Source organism: Ictidomys tridecemlineatus, chromosome 11, assembly GCF_052094955.1.
Source record: "Ictidomys tridecemlineatus isolate mIctTri1 chromosome 11, mIctTri1.hap1, whole genome shotgun sequence".
Taxonomy (NCBI): domain Eukaryota; kingdom Metazoa; phylum Chordata; class Mammalia; order Rodentia; family Sciuridae; genus Ictidomys; species Ictidomys tridecemlineatus.
Genome location: NC_135487.1, coordinates 130277482 through 130301502, shown reverse-complemented (window position 1 = coordinate 130301502; position 24021 = coordinate 130277482). Strand labels below are relative to the sequence as shown.

The 24021-nt window shown below is 47.0% G+C and overlaps 1 protein-coding gene across 2 annotated transcripts in view; it reads left to right on the top strand.

Annotated features, from left to right (window-relative positions):
• Positions 1–22597, top strand: part of Tuft1 (tuftelin 1) — a 42093-nt gene extending 19496 nt beyond the window's left edge. For both annotated transcript variants that reach the window (XM_021730463.3, XM_013361122.4), the window contains 10 exons: positions 1129–1215; positions 1892–1981; positions 3561–3626; positions 8064–8177; positions 12859–12987; positions 13620–13714; positions 17508–17613; positions 19080–19163; positions 19986–20086; positions 21094–22597. In XM_021730463.3, the coding sequence (XP_021586138.1) occupies positions 1129–1215; positions 1892–1981; positions 3561–3626; positions 8064–8177; positions 12859–12987; positions 13620–13714; positions 17508–17613; positions 19080–19163; positions 19986–20086; positions 21094–21157 (936 nt within the window). In that variant the 3' untranslated portion in view covers positions 21158–22597. The remainder of the gene's footprint in view (positions 1–1128; positions 1216–1891; positions 1982–3560; positions 3627–8063; positions 8178–12858; positions 12988–13619; positions 13715–17507; positions 17614–19079; positions 19164–19985; positions 20087–21093) is intronic.
• The last annotated feature ends 1424 nt before the right edge of the window (positions 22598–24021 follow it).

The window sequence follows — 24021 nt, the reverse complement described above, 5'->3', positions numbered from 1 at the left end:
GTATTATTACACTGTTTTATTATGTCCCCTGCCCTCATTTTAATGATATATTATAACATCATCTATATCTAAAATGTGAATAACTGACTTTTTTTAATATTGTATTTTTTTAAAATACCTTTATTATATTTTTATGTGGTGCTGAGGATCAAACCCAGTGCCTTGCACATGCCAGGCAAGTGCTCTACCACTCAGCCCCAGCCCAATACCTGACTTTTTTCTTTTTTTAATGATTGATCTCTCTTTTACTTCTTTATTTTATTTATTTATATGTGGTGCTGAGAATTGAACCCAGAGCTTCACACATGCTAGGCAAGTGCGCTACCACTGAGCCACAGCCACAGCCCAGTATCTGACATTTTAATGACTATATAATATTCTGTTAAATACATACCATAATTTAATTAATCACCCATTTTTGGACATTTTGTCTCTTTTCATTCTTTTATAACCATGCATAATATTTTGCGGAACATCTGTTACTAAATTGTGTATGTAATTTATAATGCAAGTAATACAGAAATATTGTCTAAATTTTAGAAGATTCAAGCATGGTATGCAAAGTATTTAAATCCTCTTTTTTACCCCTCTTTTACAGAAGGAGCCATAGTGAATAGTTGGCTATTCATTCTTCTAGTCCCTTTTCCGTATTAAAAAAAAACAACCCATATATAGTTATATGTTGTTTAACTGATTTTTTTTTGCACTAGTATAAATTCCCAGAAGTAATTTTAATAGTTCCACAAGTAAACATATTTTCAACTCTTCTGTTTTGAATCACAAAATTGCTACCCAGTAAATTGGTGGTAATAATTTATCCTCCCTCCTTCTACCAGTATATCAGGATGGGCTCTTATGTGGAATTAATTTAACTTGAGGTTTCTTTTTTTTTTCCTTTACTTTTTTGGTACTAGGGATTGAACCCAGGGTTGCCTAACCACTGAGCCATATCCCCAACTCTTTTTAGTTTTTATTTTGAGACAGGGCCTTGCTAAATTGCTGAGGCTGGCTTTGAACTTGCGATCCTCTTGCCTCAGCCTCCTGAGTCCCTGGGAATACAGGCATGTGCCACTGCACCCAGCTTAATTTGAGGTTTCATGACTAAATAGCATGTCTTTCTTCTTTCAGGTGTACTTGAAGGGGAGGTCTGGCGATAAGATGGTCCATGAGAAGAATATTAACCAGCTCAAGAGTGAGGTCCAGTATATCCAGGAGGTGGGTACCCCTTCCCTCTGAGGAAGTACCTATGCCATTTTGCTAAGCCTTACATTTGGGGGGGCTCTTCTTTTGTATGGGGACTGTTTTTTTTTCCCTTCTCACTTTGTATCACTGAAGTGCCACCACTCTCCCATGTGTCCCGTGTCACTTTTTTTTTTCGTTGTAGTTGGACACAATACCTTTAATTTTAAATTTATTTTTATGTGGTGCTGAGGATCCGTCCCAGTGCCTCACACATGCCAGGCAAGTGTGCCGCTACTGAGCCCCAGCCCCAGCCCCCGTATTGCTTTTAACCCTTTGGATCCAGCCCATTAATCAGTGGATACTTACGGAGTACCAGGTGCCTAGCAGTCTCCCTGCATCCTGCCTAACATTCTAGCACCTTCCCAGCATTTCCCAGCGCACCCCTGGCTTGTCTCTCCTTGGCACTCACCACCGTAAAATATGCTCTCGTCATCCTCCCAGCTAGGATGCACCATTACCAAGGCAAGGTGTCCTTGACTTTGTTGCCGTGTAGGAAGGACCGAGCTGTCACCCCACTTGACCAAGGCTCCAGTGTCATGAGCCAGTGCTTCCCACCGTGCCAGGCTCGCAGCAGCGTGGGCTGGGGAGGGAGCACAGTTTGCTTTCTTTCCCTACCCTGGAGCTCAGGTGCCTCGCCCTCCCCTCCCAGGCCAGAAGCTGCCTGCAGAAGCTCCGGGAGGACATAAGTAGCAAGCTTGACAGGGACTCAGAAGACGCTCTCCATCGACAGGAGACACAGGTAACGGGTGGAGTCGGCACCGCAGCCAGGGAGGAGAAGGTGTGGGGCGCAGCCTGTGCAGGGGCCCAGCGGGTGGGCACTGCAGTCCCACCTGTCAGCCTACACGCTGCTCCTTAACACTATGTACAGTTGAACCTGTGTAAGTTAAATCATCATGTTGTTGGCCAAGCCTCTTTATCGACGGACTCTGTAATAAATTGTAGAGCAATACAGAAAGTTACAAAGCAGTCATAGATCCAGACTTCTCATAAGGTTATTTTACTGAATTTGAGTGATACCTATATGTGTAAACTAAAATCTTGGTCTGACCTGTGGCCTGTCTGTGTGTAGCTCTGTCTCTCCTGGGTGGGAGTCCTTGAAGTTCGAGATTCACCATCCTGTCCCTTTATCCTGAGGCAGGTTCCACGTGTGGGATTCAAAAAAGACGTCAGTAAATGTTAGACCCAAGAAACTGGAAAGCCTGTCTTGGGATGGGTAATCGGGAACCCTGCTTTTCAACTTTTCTAGAATTCTAGAATAGCAATATCTTCAGCAGAGCAGAGCTAGGTCTTCTTGACTCCACTTACTTCCTTCTTTAGATTCTGAGTTGTATCTCCTTCGTTTGCATTTTGGTGTGGGCAGGGTGGTCTTTCTTCAGCTGCCCCTGCCCCGTCCCTCTGAAAGAACAGTGGTCTAATCTGGTGCCAGGAATGTTCCTCTTGGTCCTAGGCATGCTCTAGGTTTGTGGGGTGGACTTTCCCTCATTTATTTTGATTTGGCTGAAAGTAGGACTTTCAGTGACTGATCTCACACGTGCCTGGTAGGAGGTGCTTTGTCAGGTGGCAGAAGAACTTCGGAGGACACCGGCCCCAAAGCCCAGCCCCTTGTCTGTACAAACCAGCAGCCCTAGGCTGAACGATCCAGCTCTGGGCCAGAAAGGGTTATAGCAGGAGCGGCTTTCCCTGTGATGGATGCGTGTCAGATCTCATCCGCAGCCTGGAGGCTGGCAAGCAGCTGCTTGTCCTCCTGGGAGGAGGGGACCCACATATTTCCAATCAGCTGAGCGGTCTCTTTCTTTTTCTCTCAAGGCCGTGTTCCCCCTACCTCTGGTTTTGTTTTTCCGGGGACACTGGGAGTTCTTTCCTCACATCCTCCCTCCTTCCTTCCTTCTCTCCTCACTCTCACCCTTCCTTCTATCTTCTTCCCTCCTTTCCCTTTCCTCCCTCTCCTCATCACTCTTTTCATTCCTGCTTCTTTCTCCCTCTTTCCTTTCCATTTCCTTCCCTCTTTCCTTCTCCTGAGATCTGAGGTCTTAGGAATATGATGTTTCAAAGTTGCTTCAGTGGACTTTACGACGGGGACGGTGGTGCACGCCTGCAAACCCAGCAGCTCGGGAGGCTGAGGCAGGAGGATGGAGAGTTCACAGCCAGCCTCAGCAATGGCGAGGCGCTAAGCAAACTCAGTGAGACCTGTCTCTAAATGAAATACAAACTAGGGCTGGGGTGTGGCTCAGTGGTCGAGTGCCCTGAGTTCAACCCCCAGTAGACCCCCCCCCTAAAAAAAATTGTCTTTAGTAACAGTTTTGTTTTTCTTCAAACAGATGATGCTAGAAAAGCCAAATGGTTTTAGTCAAGATACCACGAGCCTGTATAGCAGCCCACCTGAGGTCAGTGCAGAGGGTCCCACCATGTGACTGCCGCTCCCTGGCCCCTTTCTCATTGCTTTCTCTGTCTCTGTCTTTCTGTCTAAATACAAGAGTAATGTTTGGTGTAAAATTTGAAGTAGAGAGCCAGGCACAGTGGTACCCGCCTGTAATCCCAGGAACTTGGAAAGCTAAGGTAGGAGGATTGCAAGTTCAAGGCCAGCCTCAGCAACTTTAGTGAGACCCTGTCTCAAAATTAAAAAAAAAAAAAAATTTTAGCTGGACATAGTGACACATGCCTGTAATCCCAGCAGCTCAGGAGGCTGAGACAGGAGGATGTTCAAAACCAGCCTATGGGCTGGGGATGTGGCTCAAGTGGTAGCGCGCTCGCCTGGCATGCGTGCAGCCTGGGTTTGATCCTCAGCACCACATACAAAGATGTTGTGTCTGCTGAAAACTAAAAAATAAATATTAAAATTCTCTCTCTGTCTCTCTCTCGTCTCTCTCTTAAAAAAAACCAGCCTTAGCAAGGCACTAAGTAACTCAGTGACACTTTTCTCTAAATAAAATACAAAAAAGAAAAAAAAATATTGTCTCGGTGGTTGAGTGCCCATGAGTTCAATCCCCAGTACCCCCAAAAATAAATAAATAAAATAAAATTTTTTTAAAGGGCTGGGGATATAACTCAGTAATAAAAGCACCCCTGAAATAGAGGGAAAAAAAGCGGAAATTCTCTTTCCCTCAACCTACTGCTTAGAAATCTTCTCTGTTGACAGGTTGAAGTGGGTGGGTGCTTCTAGCACAGTGCATCTTGTTCTTGGCTGTCCATTGGAATGGCCTTGGGGGCCTTGAACAGGATGATGCTGAGGTCCCATCCCTAGACCCTGTGCAGTAAATGTTCTGACATGTGGCCGGGCACCAAGACCGGCTCCTCAGGGCATTCCACACTCTAGCCAGCCTTGGGACCAGTCTTCTGTGGTATTTCTCTGTGCACAGACGCTCGTAGTTGGGTACTGTAATATATGTATGAAGCATGTCCTATGTGCATAAATATATGTGTGCTGTTCATACATACTTTTTGCAGATGTAGTCATGGTTTTTCTTTTGTTCAAATAAGTAGTACATTATAATCTTTTCCCCGTGTTAGTTACATATAGATCTACCTCATTGTTTTGAATAATTGCATGATATTTCTTTCCATGGCTATACTTTTTAAGAAATTATGTTTGTTATATTGTTTTGTGATTACACAAGACATCCTTATTGTAGGAAGTTGGAAAGTGTAGAAACACAGAAAAAAATGTGAATTTTAGTCTCCCCAGAGGGGGGAAAAATGTAGTTTCGTGAAAATTTGTCTTTTCTTCAATGAAAATATATATTTACAATATTGAGATTGTACCATATGTAGCATTTATTTATTTATTTATTTTTGTATCTGGTGCTGAGGATCCAACCTAGTGCCTCACGCATGTGAGGCGAGCGCTCAGCCACTGAGCTACAGCCCCAGCCCCCTATATGTAGCATTTCTTTATATTTATCTTTTGTTTCTTTGGTTGGATATTGACTTAGGTGCTGGGAATTGAACCCAGGGTCTCCTGCGTGCCAAGCATGGGCTCTACCATAGAGCTACACCCTAGCCCCAAGGGTATGTTTTTGGATTGGATGTTTTGAGCTCTCAAATGCAGAGTTGACTCTTATCTGCCTGCTAGTCATGGCACATTGTCATCATGGGTCCCCTCAAAGCCTCTGATTGGTTTTACTTTTTTTTTTTTTTTTTTTGGTGCTGGGGATTGAACCCAGGGCCTTCTGCTTTCGAGACGAGTACTCTGCCGACTGAGCTATACCCCAGCTTCTGGTTTTACAATTTTTTTCTCTCTTCCCCCATTCATGCTATTGTATTCAATGTAGGACTTGAAATGTGGCTATAAAATGTTTTCAGTTTATATTATGGACTTGTGTTATTTCTTTTTTCTGTATTTTTTTAACCCAATATGTTTTTTAAGATTTTATATTACTGTGTTAAATCTAGTTTGTTAGTAAAAAGTTTTTTGGTTTTTTTTTGTTGTTGTTCTGGGCACTGGGGATTCAACCCGGGGCACTCTGCTACTGAGCTGCAACCCCAGCCTGCTTTATTATTTTTTTAGTTTGAGACAAGATCTTGCTAAGTTGCTGAGGCTGACCTCAAATTCAGGATCCTCTTGCCTCAGCCTCCCAAATTGCTGGGACTACATGCATGTGCCACTGTGCCTGGCTCTCCCTCCTACATGTAAATAAAGTTTATAACTCAGGGGTTTTTCCCCTTCGTATTGTATGATAAATTAGTATTTTCTTAAAGTTTTTCCATGGCATTAATCAGTCTCATGAGAACACTCTTTGAAATAAATACATCATGGATATGTCCCAGCTGCTTAGGTGAGGATATAGGGAATTGACAAAATAACTCATCGATGTCTAGATTTTAAAGTTGTGATTATAGCCACTTGCTTTAGACTTGCAGTTTGGATTTTTCTTTGAATCACTATATGTAGCCCATATATTGTTGGCAAAAGACTGAAATAATGCAGTGGTAATGTCTGTCAACTTCTTAATTCTCAGAAGCTCAAAGCCCCACTGAATATTAGCTTGCCTATTTTTGAGCAGCCTGTACAGCAGGGTATGCTGAGGAGTCTTCTTCTTGTTCACAGAGAAAGAAATGGAGGCAGCTGGGCAGGTGGTGCACACTTATGATCCCAGCTATTGGGGAGGCTGAGGCAGGAGGGTTGCAAATTTGAGTTCAGCCTGGGAAATTTAGTGAGCTCAAAAAATAAACAGGGCTGAGGATGTAGCTCAGTGTTAAAGTGCTGCCGGGTTCAACCCCTAGTACCAGAGGAGCAACAACAAAACAACTTTGCTAGCCACAACTCACCCAGCTATTTTAGGCCACACGGTAATCTTTAAATTTTTATTTATTTATTTATTTATTTTTTGGTGCCGGAGATGGAGCCCAGGGGCACTTAACTACTGAGCCACATCTCCAGTCCCCTTTTAAAAAATATTTTATTTAGAGACAAGGTCTCGCTGAGTTCTTTAGGGCATTGTTAAATTGCCAAAATTGGCTTTGAACTCAGGAGCCTCCTGCCTCAGCCTCTGCCTCCCAAGCTGCTAGGATGAGAGGTGGGCGCAACTGCACCCAGTTGAGTAATTTTTTATACACAAATTAACTGAATGATCTCTTTTTTATTTTTTGGCACCAGGGATTGAACTCGGGGACCCTTGACCACTGACCACATCCCCAGCCCTGTTTTGTATTTTATTTAGAGACAGGGTCTCACTGAGTTGTTTAGTGCCTCTCTCTTGCTGAGGCTGGCTTTGAACTTGCAATCCTCCTGCCTCAGCCTCCCAAGCCATTGGGATCACAGGCGTGTGCCACTGCGCCCACCCTGACGACCTCTTCACAGGTAGGAGTGTGCTCTCTTGATGTGTAGGTCCTACTTCCCTCCATCAAACCAGAGCCCTCTGGAGCAGGGACATGATCTCCTTTGGACTAAACTTCCTCAAGCACAGGAACAATCTCACTCCATCACAAAGGAGAGCAGCTCAAAGGCCCATCTTTGCTGACCTCCGCACAGGCCAGCATGTTAAAGGTCACCACCCAGGGATGGACAGGTTTATGGCCAAAGCACCCAAGGAGCCCCAGAATCTGATCAGACACAGAAAAGCTGTCTCGTCCAGGTGCTGCTCAGTGTCTCCCAGACACACCCAGCGTGGGCTGGTAGTTAGGGCTGAGCTGACATGCAGGGTCTGGCCCCCGTCTCTGCTGCGCAGGCACCAGGCCTCAGATACCACCCGCTCCCTGAGCGTCTCTGAGACAGAAAATGTCTCCCGTCTTGCAGGACAGGGAGCCGCAACACCTTCACCCAGAGGGTAGAGTTCCCAGTGGAAGGACAGAAACAGCTTCCATGTCAGTTGCTGCCTGACTACTTGCTCCTTTGGGCCTTTATTTTTCTTTCTTTCTTCCTTTCTTTCATGACACTGAGGATTGAACTCAGAGCTTCACATAGATAGGCTAGGCAGGCACTGAACCTCGGATCTACGTTCCCAGCCCTTTTTTAAAAAATTAAATCTGTTTAATTAGGAACTGGGGATTGAACCCAGGGGCATTTTACTATTGAGAAACATCCCCAGTCTTTTTACTTTCTATTTTGAGATGAGGTCTCACTCGGTTGCTGAGGCTGATCTTGGACTTGAGATCATCCCCTGCCTCAGTCCACCGAGTGCATGTGCCCTGCCCCCCGGGAGGCTGGCGAGTCCTTCAGGATGTGAAGGGGGATGTTTTCATGTGAATGGCCCAGAACTCTTGGCTGGTGAAGACCAGCTCTCCCCTGGTGTGATGGTGATTCTTTTGTGGGTCTCAGGGAGGGATCTTCTCTTCCCGCGTCTCAGACACGTGGCTTCACCTTCCCCTCCCTGCTCTGGTCATAGGTGGACACCTACGTAAACGAGGATGTCGAGAGCTTGAGGAGGACCGTGCAGGAGCTGCTTGCCAAGCTGCAGGAGGCTGAGCGGCAGCACCAGTCAGACCGGGCGGCTTTCGAGGTAGGATTTGGGGTTGGGGGAAAAGGTGCTCAAGGAATAGGCAACTGGACGCACATGACAGTGTCCTTCTTGGCACGGACTTCATTATTTTTCCGGCTGGTGCCGCCAACTGGAAAGGGGGTGCTTTGAGGCCTGGGGCACTCCCTGTCTGTTTTTACTTCTCTTGGACATTTACAGTGTTCATTGTCCATAGTTCAAAGGTCAGATTTCAGCTGGGTACAGTGGCACAGCTACTCGGGAGGCTGAGGCAGGAGGGTCACAAGTTCCAGGACAGGCTCTGCAACTCAGTGAGGCCCAGTCTCAAAATAAAAACCACACAGGAACTGCCGTGACGCCGCTCAGTGGAGAGTGCTGGGCTTCACCCCACACAGCAACAGCAAACCAGGATCTGTGAGTGGTGAGAGCCCTGCTACGGTTAGGAGGATGGGAGGTCTCCCACACTTTTTAGAGAATTCTTTCGAGTACAAAATGAGACACAGAGGGTGGTTTCTAACTACTCCACGAAACTGTCTGTGGCCGCTATTGTTCATTTACATATAAAGTGGTTTTATTTCAAAAAATGTTATGTGAGGACTAGATTCTGCCTGGGCGTTCCAGGTGGAAAGAGGAAGACCAGCCTGAACGCTGCTTTTCATAAATTAAAAAAAAGAAGGCAGGGCCAGGCTCAGTGGCAGAGCATCGCCAGCACGTGTGGGGCCTGGGTCGACCCTCAGCACCTCAGAAGAACAGAGTGAAATAAAGGAATTGTGTCAACTACAACTAAAGATAAAAATTTAAAAAAGAAACAAATAGATAAGGGTACTGTGTCCATCTACAACTAAAAAAATCTTTTTTTAAAAGTTGATAAGGAAAACAGGTACTGAGAATGATAAATTGCCTCAAGGTTAAAGTCTTACTTGAGCAAGTATTTTAACATCCTGTAGAGTCAAAGAGCAAAAAAACAAAAAGTTGTTTTCAACTTTTGTCAAAAAGAGTCATGAAATACACTTCACATGTGGATTGTGTGAGGACTGTGTGATTGTGCAGTATATACATAGGATACTTTATTCTAAAAGGGTTTTAGAAATATAAGCTATGGGGCTGGGGATGTGGCTCAAGCGGTAGCGCGCTCGCCTAGCATGCGTGCGGCCCAGGTTCGATCCTTAGCACCACATACAAACAAAGATGTTGTGTCTGCCGAGAACTAAGAAAAAATAAATAAATGTTAAAATTCTCTCTCTGTCCCCCTGTCTCTCTCACTCTCTCTTTAAAAAAAAAAAAAAAATAAGCTATGGTCAGCAGGCACAGCGGTGCACACCTGTGATCCTCGCTATTTGGAAAGCTAAGGTGAGGGGATCAAAATAGAATAAAGTAAAAAGGGCTGAGGATGTACTCGTAGCAGGGCATTTGCCTAGCACGCATGGGATGCTGGGTTCAGTTCTCTGTGTATATGGATGCATGTGTACATGTATTCCACACACACATTTTCTTTCTTGGTGGTCGGTTTCAGCTTTTTCTATGGTAAGTGGTTTGGTTTAGGGTAGTGCTAAGAGTCGTTTGTGGTTCAGAACAATGCAGCCAAGGCTGGGATGCACCACCTGCCCAGCATGCCAGAGGCCCTGGTTCGATCCCCAGTGCTGAAAATACAATAAAATGAAGGCAGCCATGTGGTGAAGGCGTTTCAGCTTCCACGGTCTGAGTGATTCGGTTGTGATGGTCAGTTTGGGGACCTGCTTTTACCTACCTTTCCTGGGAAAAACAAAGCGGAGCAAGGAGAGGTTGAGGCTGCAGCTCTGACCAGATTGTGGATTTTGGAACGAAGCTTCTGCACGCAGAGCACCATGAACTTGAGGAAATTCCAGAAGCACAGTGTGGGTTTTGAACCTGCAGGCAGGGTCTGCTGCTCCTGAGCAAAGTCCCAGAATCTGAGCCTAAAGCCACAAGGCCCCCAACAGCTGCTGCCAACTGCTCTCAGATTTAGAAGAGGCTTGTTTTTTCTGTCCTTTTTTTAGTAGTGCTAGAATTGAACCAGGAGAGTCACATACCCAGTCCTTCTGGCTTTTTATAGACGGGTCTCTCCAGTGTCCATGACAAGCCTCAGACTCGTGACCCTCCTGCCTCAGCCTCCTGAGCTGCTGGGCTCACAGACATGCACACACCACGCCTGGCTAGGAGGGACTGCCTGCTCTCCAGCCCCACGGTATACCGTAGCCACGTGTAATGGGAGGCGCTTCGGGTGGTCCCACTGTGGGGTACGTTGGGACACTCACAACATTCCACAGTCCTGGCTGGAGCCACTGGACACGTTCAGAAGGAAGTCCGTAGTCTTTATGTTCTAGACACTTTCATGATTCTGTGGTGGGGATTTGCGGTTGGGACCAGACCCTGTAAACACTTACCTGGGCATCTGCCACCCTGGGTGCCGTTTTCCTTTTTTTCTTTCTCTTTTTGTGCTGAACTGGGGATAAACCCAGGGCCACTCCGCCACTCTGCTAAATCCCCTGGGGACGTTTTGCCTTTGTTATTGTTGTTTTCTTTTTGTGCCAGGGTTTCACTAAATTGCCGAGGCTGGCCTCAAGCATTGTGATCCTTCGGCCTCAGCCTCCTGAGTTCCTGGGGTTCCAGGTGTGTGCCATTGTGCCAGTACCTGACTGGGTGTAATTTTTATGTACTGACATGAAAGGCATTTGTGTTTAAGTTCCTGCCTATGGAGCCAACCTGTTTTAGGCTCACATGGATTACTTGAGGGCCTTTCTCAACTCTCCTAGTGAGTTGGCCTCTTGGTCTACACTTACCATAAAAATAAACAGCCATTAAACATGGGTTTCCTTGCTGTGCGCAGTGGTGTGTGCCTGTAATCCCAGTAGCTTGGGAGGCTGAGGCAGGAGGATCACAAATTCAAAGCCTTGGCACTTAGTGAGGCCCTCAGCAATTTAGTAGATCTTGTCTCAAAGTAAAAAATAAAAGGGCTGGGGACGTGGCTTAGTGGCTAAGCGCCCCTGTTTCAATCCCTGGTACCAAAAAAACAACAGAAAAACATGGGTTTCCTGTTCTGCTGGCTTCTCACTGCGAGGACAGATTTACAGTGAGCCTGCTGTGCGCAGGACTGGGGTGTAGTGTGGACACATCTCTCACACACCTTCCTGTGCCCTACTTTCTCCTCGCTGAGCCGGACTCTGGGAGGAGCCGGACAATCTGGCTGCTGTTTTCTCAGGGTACGGCTAGGCCTTCTAGAGGTCACCTCCATTCTTTACCAAATGATGAGGACTCAGTTGGAGTGGATGTGGGTACCTGGGTTTTGGGATCCCTCCTGTCGGTCCCTAGCTGGCCAATCTTGAATAGGGCCATTGATCTTCACTTGTGAAAAGGACAGAATGGGATTAATGGAACATCATTCCACTCCCAGCCTACGGAGCCGCCTGCAGGTGCAGGGTACCTGTGCTGCTCCAGGCCTGTGCCGGCACGGAGCCTGCAGGGCTCTCAGGAGCACACAGGAGAGTGCGTGGACAGCAGCGTGTCCTGTGGGCTTCTTCCAAACGGATGTCTAAGGGAGAGTTCAGAGATCAGTAGGAGTTGGTGAGATGCAGGTGGAGAACGTGAGGAAGTTCTGACCTTTCTTCTCATTCTGACAGTCTAAAATCCTGCGCTGTCCTTCCAGACTGGCACTAGCTCTTCTAAATGCCGTGGTGGCCCTAATTCCCAGGCTCTGAAATGTTGCTTGCCATGGGAAAGAGGAAGAGTTGGGGAGAAAAGAAGGACACGGGCATATCCTTCCGTGGATTATTTGTTTTTGAATTAGTAGGAAAGCCACAACATTGGAGCAAGCGTGGCTAGCATTGGAGGATTGGTGGGGATGTTAAAGTCAGCCATGTCAAAAGTGTCACTTGTGTCACTTTATTTATTTAGGTACTGGGGGTTGAACCTAGCGACTTTACCATGAGGCACATTCCCATCCCTTTTTAGTTTTTATTTTGAGACAGGGTCTCATTAAGTTGCTCAGGGCTTTGGTAAGTTGCTGAGGCTGGCCTCAAACTTGTGACCCTCCTGCCTCAGCCTCTCAAGTTGCTGGGATGACAGGTGTGGGCCACTGTGCTCAGCTTTCTTTTTTTTCTTTTTTTAAGTTTTTTTATTTAATATTTATTTTTTAGTTGTAGTTGGACATAATACCTTTGTTTTATTTATTTATTTTTATGTGGTGCTGAGGACCGAACCTAGGGCCTTGCACGCGCTAGACGAGTGCTCTGCCACTGAGCCACAACCCCAGCCCCCTTTTTTTTAAAGTTTTCTTTTTTAAATTTTATTTCTTCATTTTGTTTTGTTCTATTTTTATGTTTATTTAATTTTATTTTGTAATACTGGGGATCGAATCCAGGGGCACTTTACCCACTGGGCTACATCCCCAGCTTTACTGATTTTGAGACAGGTCTCTCTAAGTTGCCTTAATTTGGAATCCTCCTGCCTCGGCCTCCTGAGTATAAGTCCCTGTACCACTCACCCAGCCAAGAGTCACATTAAGTGGCATCAGTGAACTGTGCTAGTGAGTCTTAGAGAGGGGTCAGTCCCTGAAAGTCCTCCAGGGGGTCCTGAGCAGGTTGGGAGGGGGCAGTGCACTCCTACCACAGCTCCAGGGCCCCGCCCCCCCAGGTTCCTGGGTTCTGTTCTGGTGCTTCCCCCCACTGAACACATGCCCTTCCTGTGTCAGGTCACACTCAGCCGGTACCAGCGAGAAGCAGAGCAGAGCAATGTGGCCCTTCAGAGAGAGGAGGACAGAGTGGAGCAGAAAGAAGCAGAAATCGGGGAGCTGCAGAGGCGCCTGCTGGGCATGGAGGCGGTAATGGCTGGGTCTTGTCCTCAGGGCCTGGCCTGTGGGCTGGAGGGGCCAAGGATGGGCCAAGATGGCCCCTGAACTCTCCTTTTCCCAAGCAGCTCCAAAAAAGCTCATTTCACAGCTCTGACAGCCCCTTGAGTACCCTTTGGCCTTTAAGGAATCGGAGTCTTTTTCCCTGTGGTGTGGGGCCACGTCGCCCAGGAAGGTTGGTCCGCCACCTCCCTTCAGTTCCCGTCACTTGAGCTGAACCCATCTACACTTTAGCTGGGTTCACACAGAGCCCCGTACTAGATGGGCATCTGCTAGGTGCTCCTTTTGGCTTTTGAAGACTGTTCCTTAGCAGTCACTTGATCTGGTTCTGCAGAGACTGGCCACCAGCGCTGGCCGATGGGCTTGTCTAGTGTCGGGCCGGGTCCTTCCTCGGGGCGGCTGGGTGAGGCTGGGAAGTTTCTGTGTGCTGAGGGTGGGAAGGGTTCTCCCTGCCTGGGGAGGGCACCCATCCAACCAGCTTGGCCTGCTGCTCTCTGGCAGCTGGCCCAGGACCAGCAGGGCTGAGTCCCAACCTTGGTGCCTGCTTACCCAGACCAGAGACCGTGCCGTCTGCCGTGCTAGGTGTTCTTTCTTTGGCCCACCAGGAGCATCAGGCCTTACTGGCCAAAGTCAGAGAAGGGGAGGTGGCCCTAGAGGAACTTCAGAGCAAGAACGCTGACTGCCAAGCAGAACAAGAAAAGTAAGAGCTGTTGTCCATGTGAAGTTGGGGTGCACAGGAGGGTGGGCCGTGAGCCCGCAGCTCCCAGGGTGGCCAGGTCTGGGGAGGAAGCTGGTGCTGACGTCCGGTCTTCCCGCCCTGCCTCACAGCGTGCTTGCTCAGGTGGAGCCCCACCCCGGGAGATGCTACTTGGAAGGCTGCTTGCTGTCTGCTGGGATTTCATTTTCCATGGGGCAATCAATAACTTCAAAATTTTTTTAAGAAGAAAGGCTTTTTCTCTAGATATCTATCTATGTAGATATCTGTGTGTTTTTGCAGTGCTGGGGATTGAACCCAGGGCCTGGTGCATGATAGGCAAGTGTTTTACCACTGAGCTGTACCACAGCCCAGTTGTTACGATTTTATAGCTTAGGTCGAGGAAGAGCTGGAAAAGCCCCTGTTGTCATAGCCTGTCATTCCAGAGGTGACCCCACTGGATGTACCACTCCATGGTGTCCAACCCCCAAAGCAGAATCTGACTACCGCTATCTGAGGGCCAGTAACTTCCTCTCAGCCATGCTGATGAAAGACAGGGTGAGCAGCTTCACGAGGATTTTCTGTTCCTGGAAGCAGTTTAGGTAGAAACTGAGACCCACCTGTCCACTGTGGCATGGAGGGGGTCACGGAGGTCTTTTTGTTGTTGTTACATATGAGAGCGGAGTGCATTAGGGTAATGATGTCTGTCTCATTCCACTGCCTGAGGTCTTTTTTACCTCCAAGGTTAGAGGGTTTTGCAAATTCCCTCTCATCAGAGGAGAAAAGAAGCTTCAGAGCAATGAAATTACAGGGAAAAGAATATGCCTTCCGAACCTTCAGGAATTTGGAAATTATTTATGCCATTGACAATAAATAAAATCTCAAATAGTAAATAAGTTTTAACATCGGCATATTGGGTATGACCCCATTGTGTGAGATGGGCAATTTTGTACTTGAGCAGACATTACCTAGAGCGCCTTGTGAGGGAGTTCAGGGTTAACAGGCACAGTCAGAACTGCTCAGCCTTAAGGAGGCCTTTTCTCTTCCTCTTATTTTTTTAAAATTTTTTAGTTGTTGATGGACCTTTATTTTATTCATTTATTTTTATGTGGTGCTGAGGATGGAACCCAGTGCCTCACACATGCCAGGCAAGTGCGCTACCTCTGAGCCCCAGCCCAGCCTCCCTTTTCTCTTCTTTTGGACAACTTAGGTTTGTCCTTCCTGGAAGGAAACTGTCGGTGTCTTATTGTAGCCTCCTTTCTCATTTGACTTTATATCAGAATGACTTTTAAATTATAATTGGCCCTCTGTATCCACAGCTGCAGATTCAACCAACTGGGGATTGAAATGTTCAAGGGGAGGGGCTGGGCTGAGGCTCAGGGGCTGAGGCTCAGTGGCAAAGCGCTTGCCTAGCATGCCTGAGACACCAGGTTTGATCCTCGGCCCCACATAAAAATAAAAACAAATGAAATAAAGGTACTGTGTTCATCTACAACTAAAAAAATAATAAAAAAAACTAAAGTAGGAAAAAAATGTTCAGGGGGATAAAAATTGCATCTGTACTAAAACTGGGCGAACTTTTTTTCTAGTCATTGTTACCTAAACAGTACAGCATAACAACCAATTATCTAGCATTTACATAATGTTTTTTTTTAATAGTTTCATGCCATTTTTTAAAATTTTAATGTTTATTTTTTAGATTTCTTTTTTTTTTTAAAGAGAGAGTGAGAGGGGAGAGAGAGAGAGAGAGAGAGAGAGAGAGAGAGAATTTTTAATATTTATTTTTTAGATTTCAGCAGACACAACATCTCTGTTTGTATGTGGTGCTGAGGATCGAACCTGGGCCGCACGCATGCCAGGCGAGCGCACTACCACTTGAGCCACATCCCCAGCCCCTACATAATGTTATATAAGTGATCTAGAGATGATTTATAGTATTCAGAAGAATATGCAGAGGTTATGTAGATACCTCATTTGATCTAAGGAACTTGAGTATTCCTGGGATTCCCGGAACCAATCCTCCTGGATACTGGGGAATGACTGTATTCAGTACTCCTTTGTGTTTGAGGCATTCATAGATAGACCAAGAGAGGGGAGGAATAAGAAACAAAAAGGACTAGATTATCCCAAATCTAGGCTTGAAAATAGTAATCAATAAATAGCTATGCATCTTTTTTTTTTTTTTTGGTACTGGAGATTCATTGAACCAGGGGTGCTCTTCCACAAGCTATGTCCCAGTATTTTTTTTTTAATTTTTTTTATTTGGGACAGAGTCTTGCTGTTATTGAGGCTAGCCTTGAACTTGCGATTCTCCTGCGTGAGCCTGTTTAATCTTGGGATTACAGGTGATAGCCATGCATTCTAAATGCTGGTTTTCTAAATAAAAGGAGACTGAGAAATAGGGCATTGCAGAGCTGAGGGTGGAGAGTAGAAGTTTAGGAAGGATGTGGGATGGCTCAGGTCCTGTCTACCCCACCCAACCCCGAGTACTGCCCACTATTAGCAGCATGTGCTTGTCAGTTTTTTCAAGCAGAACTGGGAGTAACTAGGAAGAGCAGCTCTTCAGGGATCCAAACCTGACTAAAGGAAAACTGTGTCTCTTCTTGTGACACTTCTGACTCCAAATGTGTAGGTTTGCACACCAGCAATTCTCCACTTCTCTGTCAACATAAACTGAGTACCCTACGACTTAATTCAACCTGAGACTGACTGCCCAGAGTCAGTGTAGACCTCATTAGCCTACCAAAGACACTCTAATCATTCCTGGAGATCCTAAGGGTCTTTTCAGGATCTAGAAACAAAGACCAAATATTAAAACACACCTCTACCATCATTCCTCTAGTTAGGGAATTCTAAGAGTTTAGGAATTCTCTGTCAAGAACTGGGGCCAGGGTCAGGGTTGTGGCTTGGCAGTAGAGCGCTCGCCTAACACACGCAAGACCCTGGGTTCAAGCCTCAGCACCACATGAAAATAAGTAAATAAAATAAAGGTATAAAAAATTTAAAAAAAGAACTGGGGACAAAGACCAAATACATATTTCTTATTAGGGAACTTGGCTCAGTTTCCTTAGAATGCAAAGGAAGCAACAGTGGTTTAGGAATCAGGAGATTTAGAATAGAAGCTTTAAGTATCCTTAAATCCTATCTCCCTCCTGGTACAAAATTCCTGTCAGTTTCATGGCACTGAATATAAAAATTCCAGTTCTAGATGGGCACAATGGTATACAGCTATGATCTCAGTGTTCAGGAAGCTGAGGCAGAAGGATTGTGAGTTTGAGACCAGCCTCAGCAACTTAATGAGAGCCTGTCTCAAAATAAAATAAGAAGGGCTTGGGGTGAAATTCAGTGTTAAAGCACCTCTGGGTCAAACCCCAGGATGCATAAAGAAAAAGAAATCCCAGTTCGTATGTGAAGCTTCCCAGTAATGAGGGGCTTATTACACGTCAGGCAGTTCACTCCGTGACAGCTTCTATACTGAGAATTCTTCCTGTGTTAATATAAAAACCACCTCCCAGGAACGGCTGTCTACTGGCCGGGTCTAATTTTACCCTCTAGAGCTATCCAGAATGACTTACCCCTCCAGCCTGTCTGAACTACACTTTCCTTATTTGAAGTAGATGATCTGATTGTGCTTCTAATGTGATGTTCTAAGGTGTCTCATCACCTGTCCTTTAGGGCAAACTGCTGGGGAAATCAGGGAATCACACTTGGTGGGAACCTCCCAAGTTCAAGTGCAGTCTCCTCTTCTGTCCCTGGCATCTTTTCCCCCTTGCCTCAGGCTTCTGGTCTTTATTCCCAGGGCTGCCACCCTGGAAAAGGAAGTGGCTGGGCTGCGGGAGAAGATCCACCACTTGGACGACATGCTCAAGAGCCAGCAGCGGAAAGTCCGGCAAATGATTGAGCAGGTGAGCAGAGCTAGACCTCAACCCGCCCTGGGTTTTCCCTAAGCCTGTGCTTTTATTTATTTATTCTCCTGGGTAGCTTGGCTCAGATTCATGTATTTCTCATAAAAAATTTATATCTACCAATTACTAGGGTTTGAGTTATTGGGATTTACTTTCCTTCTACTTGTTTTGGCCATTTGGATATTGCTGTCCAATGGGAAAGGAAGGAAAAGGTCTTTCTCCCTCATCCTCTGAAGAGTGCTGGAAAATGAGTAATTGAGCCATAATAAACCCAGTTGTCTATGTGCAGGTCATCAGCCTTTGTCCCTTACTGTGCCCGAACTTTAGGGTAGGACCTCCAGAGGTGCCAGTTTGTAGAACTGTGTTGAAAGAATTTAAGAGTTGAGCTGGGTGCTGGTGGCACACACCTAAAATCCCAGCTACTTGGGAAGCTGAGGAAGGAGGATTAGAAGTTCAAGTCCATCCTGGGAAACTCAGTAAGACCCTGTCTCAAAATAAAAATATAAAGGTGCTAGGGATGTAGCTCGGTGGTAAGCCATCCTTGGGTTTAATCCCCAGTACTAAAACACACACACACACACACACACACACACACACACACACACACACACACACACCCCTAGTCGGGAGGTCCTGTTTCCTTCACGTCAGCGTCCCTTGTTTTGTTCTGCCGTCTCCCTGTCTAGAACAGGTATTGGGTATTGTCATGCAGTTAAACATTCAATTTTTTGGGGGGGGGGCGATACTGGGGTTTGAACCAGGGCCTTGTACATGCTGGGCAAGTACCCTACTACTGGCCTATATCCCCACCCCTTTTAATTTTTTCATGAAATATATTTTTTAGTTGTCGATGGACCTTTATTTATTTATATGCAGTGCTGAGAATCGAACCCACTGTCTCACACATGCTAGGCAAGTGCTTTATCACTGAGCCACGACCCACCCCCTAATTTTTTCATTTTGAGACGGATCTTGCAATTGCCCAGGCTAGCCTTGAACTTGTAATCCTCTTGCCTCAGCCTCCCAAGTATCTGGGATTAAGATATACACCACAACCTTCCTAATAAATATTTATCAAATGAATAAATAATTTGTATTTTCCAGAGCCAAATGGAATAGAGTATATATTAATGTATTTTGGATTATCAGAGTGATGCGCCCCTCATACTTCCCAAGTCACTCAAGAGTTGCACAGGACTGGGGTTGTGGCTTGGGCTGGGGCGGGGGCTCAGCGGTAGAGTGCTCGCCTAGCATGTGCGAGGCCCTAGGTAAGATCCTCAGCATCACATAAAAATAAGTAAATAAAATAAAGGTATTATGTCCAACTATAACTAAAAAATAAATTTAAAAAAAAAAGAGTTGCACAGCCCTCCTTTCATCTCTGCTGGCGTCCCCAGCGGATGGGGTGCAGTTTGGTGTAATGAGTCATTGCAAAAGGAGCTCCAGTGTCTCCTACATCTTTGCAGCTCCAGAATTCAAAAGCTGTGATCCAGTCTAAGGATGCCACTATCCAGGAGCTCAAGGAGAAGGTCGCCTATCTGGAGGCAGAGGTATGTGTGTGGGCAGCTCCAGCTGCAAACAGGGCTCTTGAGGGAGGGAGCAGTGATGGGAGGGGTCTTGGTCCTGTCTAGCTGCTACTTAGCAGAGAGACGTATCTGTGACGGTTGCTTGGTGGTCATTGTTTGAAGACCTTTAGGGACTTGCTGGCAATGGTAAGACCAGCCCCTGCCCTCAAGGGGCATAATATTATGGTGCAAGTCACCTGCCATGGAAACCTCTGACTGTCTGGACTTCAGAGGTCTGGCAGTGGGGCCGGGCTTTGAAGGAGCAGGAGGCCTTCCACAGTTGGAGTCTTCTCATGGCTGAGGTCATGAGGTCAGCTGGCTAAGGGGCTGTCTTCCTAGTCTGACTTCTGCTTTGCTGCAGAGCCCTTCCTGTCCGCTGGCCACCTGAAGATCATTTTGCATCCACTGTGTAATGATTCTTGTAGTGGGGGAGACAAATGGAGACAGGTTGTTATCGTTAGTGAGTTTGTAGTCTATAGAGTTAGAGACAAAAATACATTTAAAAAAAAAGAATACTTAGTAGGATAGTATAGAGACCCATGAAATCGCAACTGGCATCAAGAAGCTACACACAGGAAATATATACAGAGAAGATTTGGGAATGATTGCACAGTTACTGAGAAACAGGTGTTAGAGGAAGAGAGCCATCTGCAGTGACAGGAATGAGGGGAGAAAGGAGGTGGGGTGCATGGTCGGGGTGTGGCAAGAGCAGCGGAGACAGAGGTAGAGAGACCAGAAGGAGCTAGCTAACTGTGACACACGGAAAGCCAGAGAAGGGCCACTGTGACCCCAAAGCCTGTGTTGCAGAATTTAGAGATGCACGACCGGATGGAACACCTGATAGAGAAGCAGATCAGCTACGGCAACTTCAGTACCCAGACCCGGGCCAAGACCGAGAACCTGGGCAGGTGAGCGCCTGTGTGGGCCCAGGTGGGGAGGGGGAATGAAGGGTACTAAGGCAAGGACAAGGCTCTTTAAATCGAACTTTGCTCTCTCAGTCTCTGATCTGACCCATTTTCTAGCCTATTTAGAATAAAGCCTGATATCAGGAAGCCAGGAAGGCCCATGGGTGGATGCTAGAGGTGAATGAGCCTCCTGAGATTGCATGCCAAGTTTATTGTCATATTTGTATATTATAAATATGTATGTTAATATCGGTATATTTTAAGAGAGGGTCTTCATAGAGATTCACAAAAGGGCCCAAAGTACTGAAAAAAAATCAAGAACCATTTCTTGGACTTTTTAAAAAATACTTATTTTTTAGTTTAAAGTGGATGCAATATCTTTGTTTTATATTTATGTGGTACTGAGAATCAAACTCAGTGCCTCGTGCATGCCAGGTGAGCACTCCACCACTGAGCCACAACCCCAGCCCATTTCTCAGATGTTTAACTGCCTTTATCTTTTGGGGGGGTGGGAGATATTGGGGATTGAACCCAGGGGTGCTCAACCACTGAGCCACATCCCCAGCCCTAGTTTGTAGTTTATTTAGAGACAGGGTCTCATGAGTTGTTTAGCGCCTCGCTTTTGCTGAGGCTGGCTTTGAACTCAAAACCCTCCCGCATCTCGAGCTGCTGGGATGACAGGCATGTGCCACTGTGCTGGGTTTTTTGTTTGTTTGTTTATTTTTTAATTTTGAGACAGGATCTTGCTAAGTTGCTGAGGCTAACCTCGAACTTGGGGTCCTCCTACCTCAGCTTTCTGAGTCCTTGAGATTATAGGTATTTGTCACCAGACACATGTATCATGCCCTAGATCTTCTCTTGGGTGTTTCTAAAACTTACTGTTTCAAAGCCCTTGAAACTCAGGAGGTCCGCCCGCAATGAGGTGCAAGATTCCAGAGGCAGATGAGGGAGGGAGGCCATGTGCGGGGAGGGCGGCAACATGCCCTCATCGTCTCCACCTTTCTTTTCAGTGTTAGGATATCCAAGCCCCCCAGCCCCAAGCCCATGCCTCTGATCCGGGTGGTGGAAACCTGAGCTCCAGGAGATGGACGTTGCCACTGCTGCCACCTGTCACCTGCGGAGAAGCCCACCTTCCCTGTAGGCTGTTAACATTGGCTTTGACTTCATTCAGACTGTTTCCTGGCTACACCCAGGACGTGGGGCGTGTGTGCTCCACTGTCCCCAAGCTCGTGTCCTCTGTTTGCTGGGCAGACGGAGCACGAGCACCTCCTGGACACTGCGGCCCCTTGGAAGACTCGCTTGCTAGCAGGAGCGAGGCGATATCCTTATCCTCTAGTCATTGTTTTCTCTGCAGCAGAACCTCTCTCTGTATCCTGGAGTCCGCAGCACCAGAAGCCAGGCCCTCATGTTTGTCAAACACTAAAAGTCGGAGGCCCAGGTGTCCAGAGTGACTGGGGCATGTCCTGGAGGAATGAAGTTCCTCTGCAAACAGCTCAGTTCTTAGCAACTAACTGTTTGTTTTCTCCTTGCCCCACCCTCAGCCCCTGTGGACTTGGGCGTCCTTCAGACAGTTGGGCCACCTGCTGAGGCCTGGTCAGTCAGAGAACCTGACTTTGACTGGACAGCCTTGTTTTTCTGGGGACAAGGGAGTAGCTAGAGCAACAGGACTCCGTGGGACTGTGGGAAGTTATTTTCGGCTTCTCTGTTGTGCCAGCGCCTGGGTGCTCTCGGGTCTTCCCCGAGGCACGCTGCAGGGCACGCCTCAGCCTCTCTGACCGCGCCTCATCGCTGTGTTTTCACTGAATTACGTCAGTCCCAGCAAAACCCTCGTTGTATTTATTTGCTAAGTTATTGGTGTTTCTGGTTACATCTCATCATTGATTAATACCAAAGTCCTGTGGCCTTCTCTTTGGGGTGTTTGGATTTACTGGAAACTTGGAAGAATGTTCCCCTCGGCCTTGCTGAGTTCGGAATGGGTTGTGATGGACCTTACTTGCCTTCTGCTACCTGCTTCTTCTCCCTTTCTCCTCAAGCTTGGTCTGTACTCAGGAAGGCGGGTGCACTTTCCCTGAGGCTCGGGGTCGGAGGAACAGGGGGATCAGGACCCTTTCAGAGCAGGGGTGGATTCTCCCCCGGCCCCTCTGAAGGGCTCTGCTTTATGATTGTCTTTAAGCCTGGTTCTGAATGACCCTGTAGCTCGTTATGTTTCCTTTAGGACTTTCCTGCAGCCCTAAGAAGTATATAATCATCGTAAGAGTGTGATGCTTTAGGAAACAGATCTTAAAATAAATATGGATAAGTCCAGGTTCTGCTTGGCTCACAGTCAGAACCGTTGCGTCTGTGTGTCTGTGGATCAGGACTGGGTGCGTGTTCTGGCTTTGTCATGGTGTTCTGGGACTCCAGGCAGTCCCCTGTCTGTGAGATGACGGTGCTGGGCCAGGTGATCTCCATGTCCCTCCAGTTCTCATTCTTTGTCTGGTGAACTTAATAAATTATGTTAATATGTCCCTTTAACCTCTTGGTCTGGTTTCCTTTTTACTTTTGGGGGAAGACGAAAAAGCGGAATTTAGGGCCTGGGGATGTAGCCTAATAGCACACATGAGGCCCTGGGCTCAATCCCCAGTATTGGGAGGACTCAAGCATCATTTTAGTGCCTCTTAAAGATGGGCGCCTGTTGTTCACGTCTGAGCGGTGTGGTCCAAATGTCCCAGCACTGTGGTGGGAGGATGCTGTGGCCACCAGAGGAGTAGAAGCAGACCAGCTCTGCAGTTGAGTCCCCATGGCAGAAGGTGGCCCCTATCTTTAGCTTTGACCCCGTCTTAGGCAGAGGCCTGTGGATTCATTCCTGAGCTTGGCCACTCTGTGTCCTCCTCATTTGGAAATGGTTGGAGGTAGAGGTGTTGAGATGACATAGAGATATGCCAGTCAGCCCTGGGGGGAAATGAGCAACTCCACGTCCTTGGCAGAAAGGAAAAACACCCCACAGAAATGCTGACTGCAGCTGTTCAAGGGTTGAGTTTCTGACTGTCTCTGGGCATCATCCAATTAGTCCAATGGCTTTTTTTTTTTTTTTTCTTCCAAAAAGGCAGTCAACAGCAGGGCTAATTGGGGACATAGCTGAATTTACATGACCCCTCTCTGGGCCAAAGAAACGGGAAACACCAATCCCCATTTCCTGCCCTATTTCATTCTAGTCCCCTCTTCTCCTTCGGTGGAGAGTGTGACTTTTCCTCCTATTACTTTTCCTCCCCTTCTGCTTCCCAGCTAATTCTCACTATAGGTTTCACAAGGCACCAGAAATCCTCCACAGACCTGGATTTGTGTTCTGACAGCTGGGTCTCTTCTTTCCCCGGCAGTCTTGTTTGGCATGGGTCTATCTAGACTGTGCTTGTCTCCGAATCCTAACAGGGTGGAAGCAGGGCGGGGTTGGTCACGGTGCCAAGAAGACTGGCCTGGCTGGAGGAGTGGCCTGGGAGCCTGTGTGCTGCCCTGCAGGAAAGGAGGCTCTCCAAGGGGCCTCCTGGGCTGGTGGGAGGGGCAGGGATTGGGGTTAGAGACGGTAAATGGCCTGGAGCCTGGAACTAGTGCTCTAAGAGAGTCCTTGGACAGAAAAGTACCTCTGATGTTTGTTTCCCAGAGTTTAGACACCACTGTCAAAAGGAAGGGGGCTTGCCAAGGGGATGAGGAGGGTTTGTGGAAGAGGAAGCAGCCCTGCAAAGCTAGTGGACACGCTGGCGATCTTTTCAGTTCAAGGTGGAAGTTGGGTGGGCGGCTGGCTCAGGAGAAGGTGCTCAGGGCCTGAGAGAGGGGTGAGTAAGCTGCTCCTGGCCTCTGAGGCCCGTTTATTGCCTGTGTTTTGTCATTTTTCAAAGCCAGTTCCTCTGTGCTGCTTCCATATTCTGTGGAGGCAGGACTGAGTCTTCCTCTCTGGGACCTTT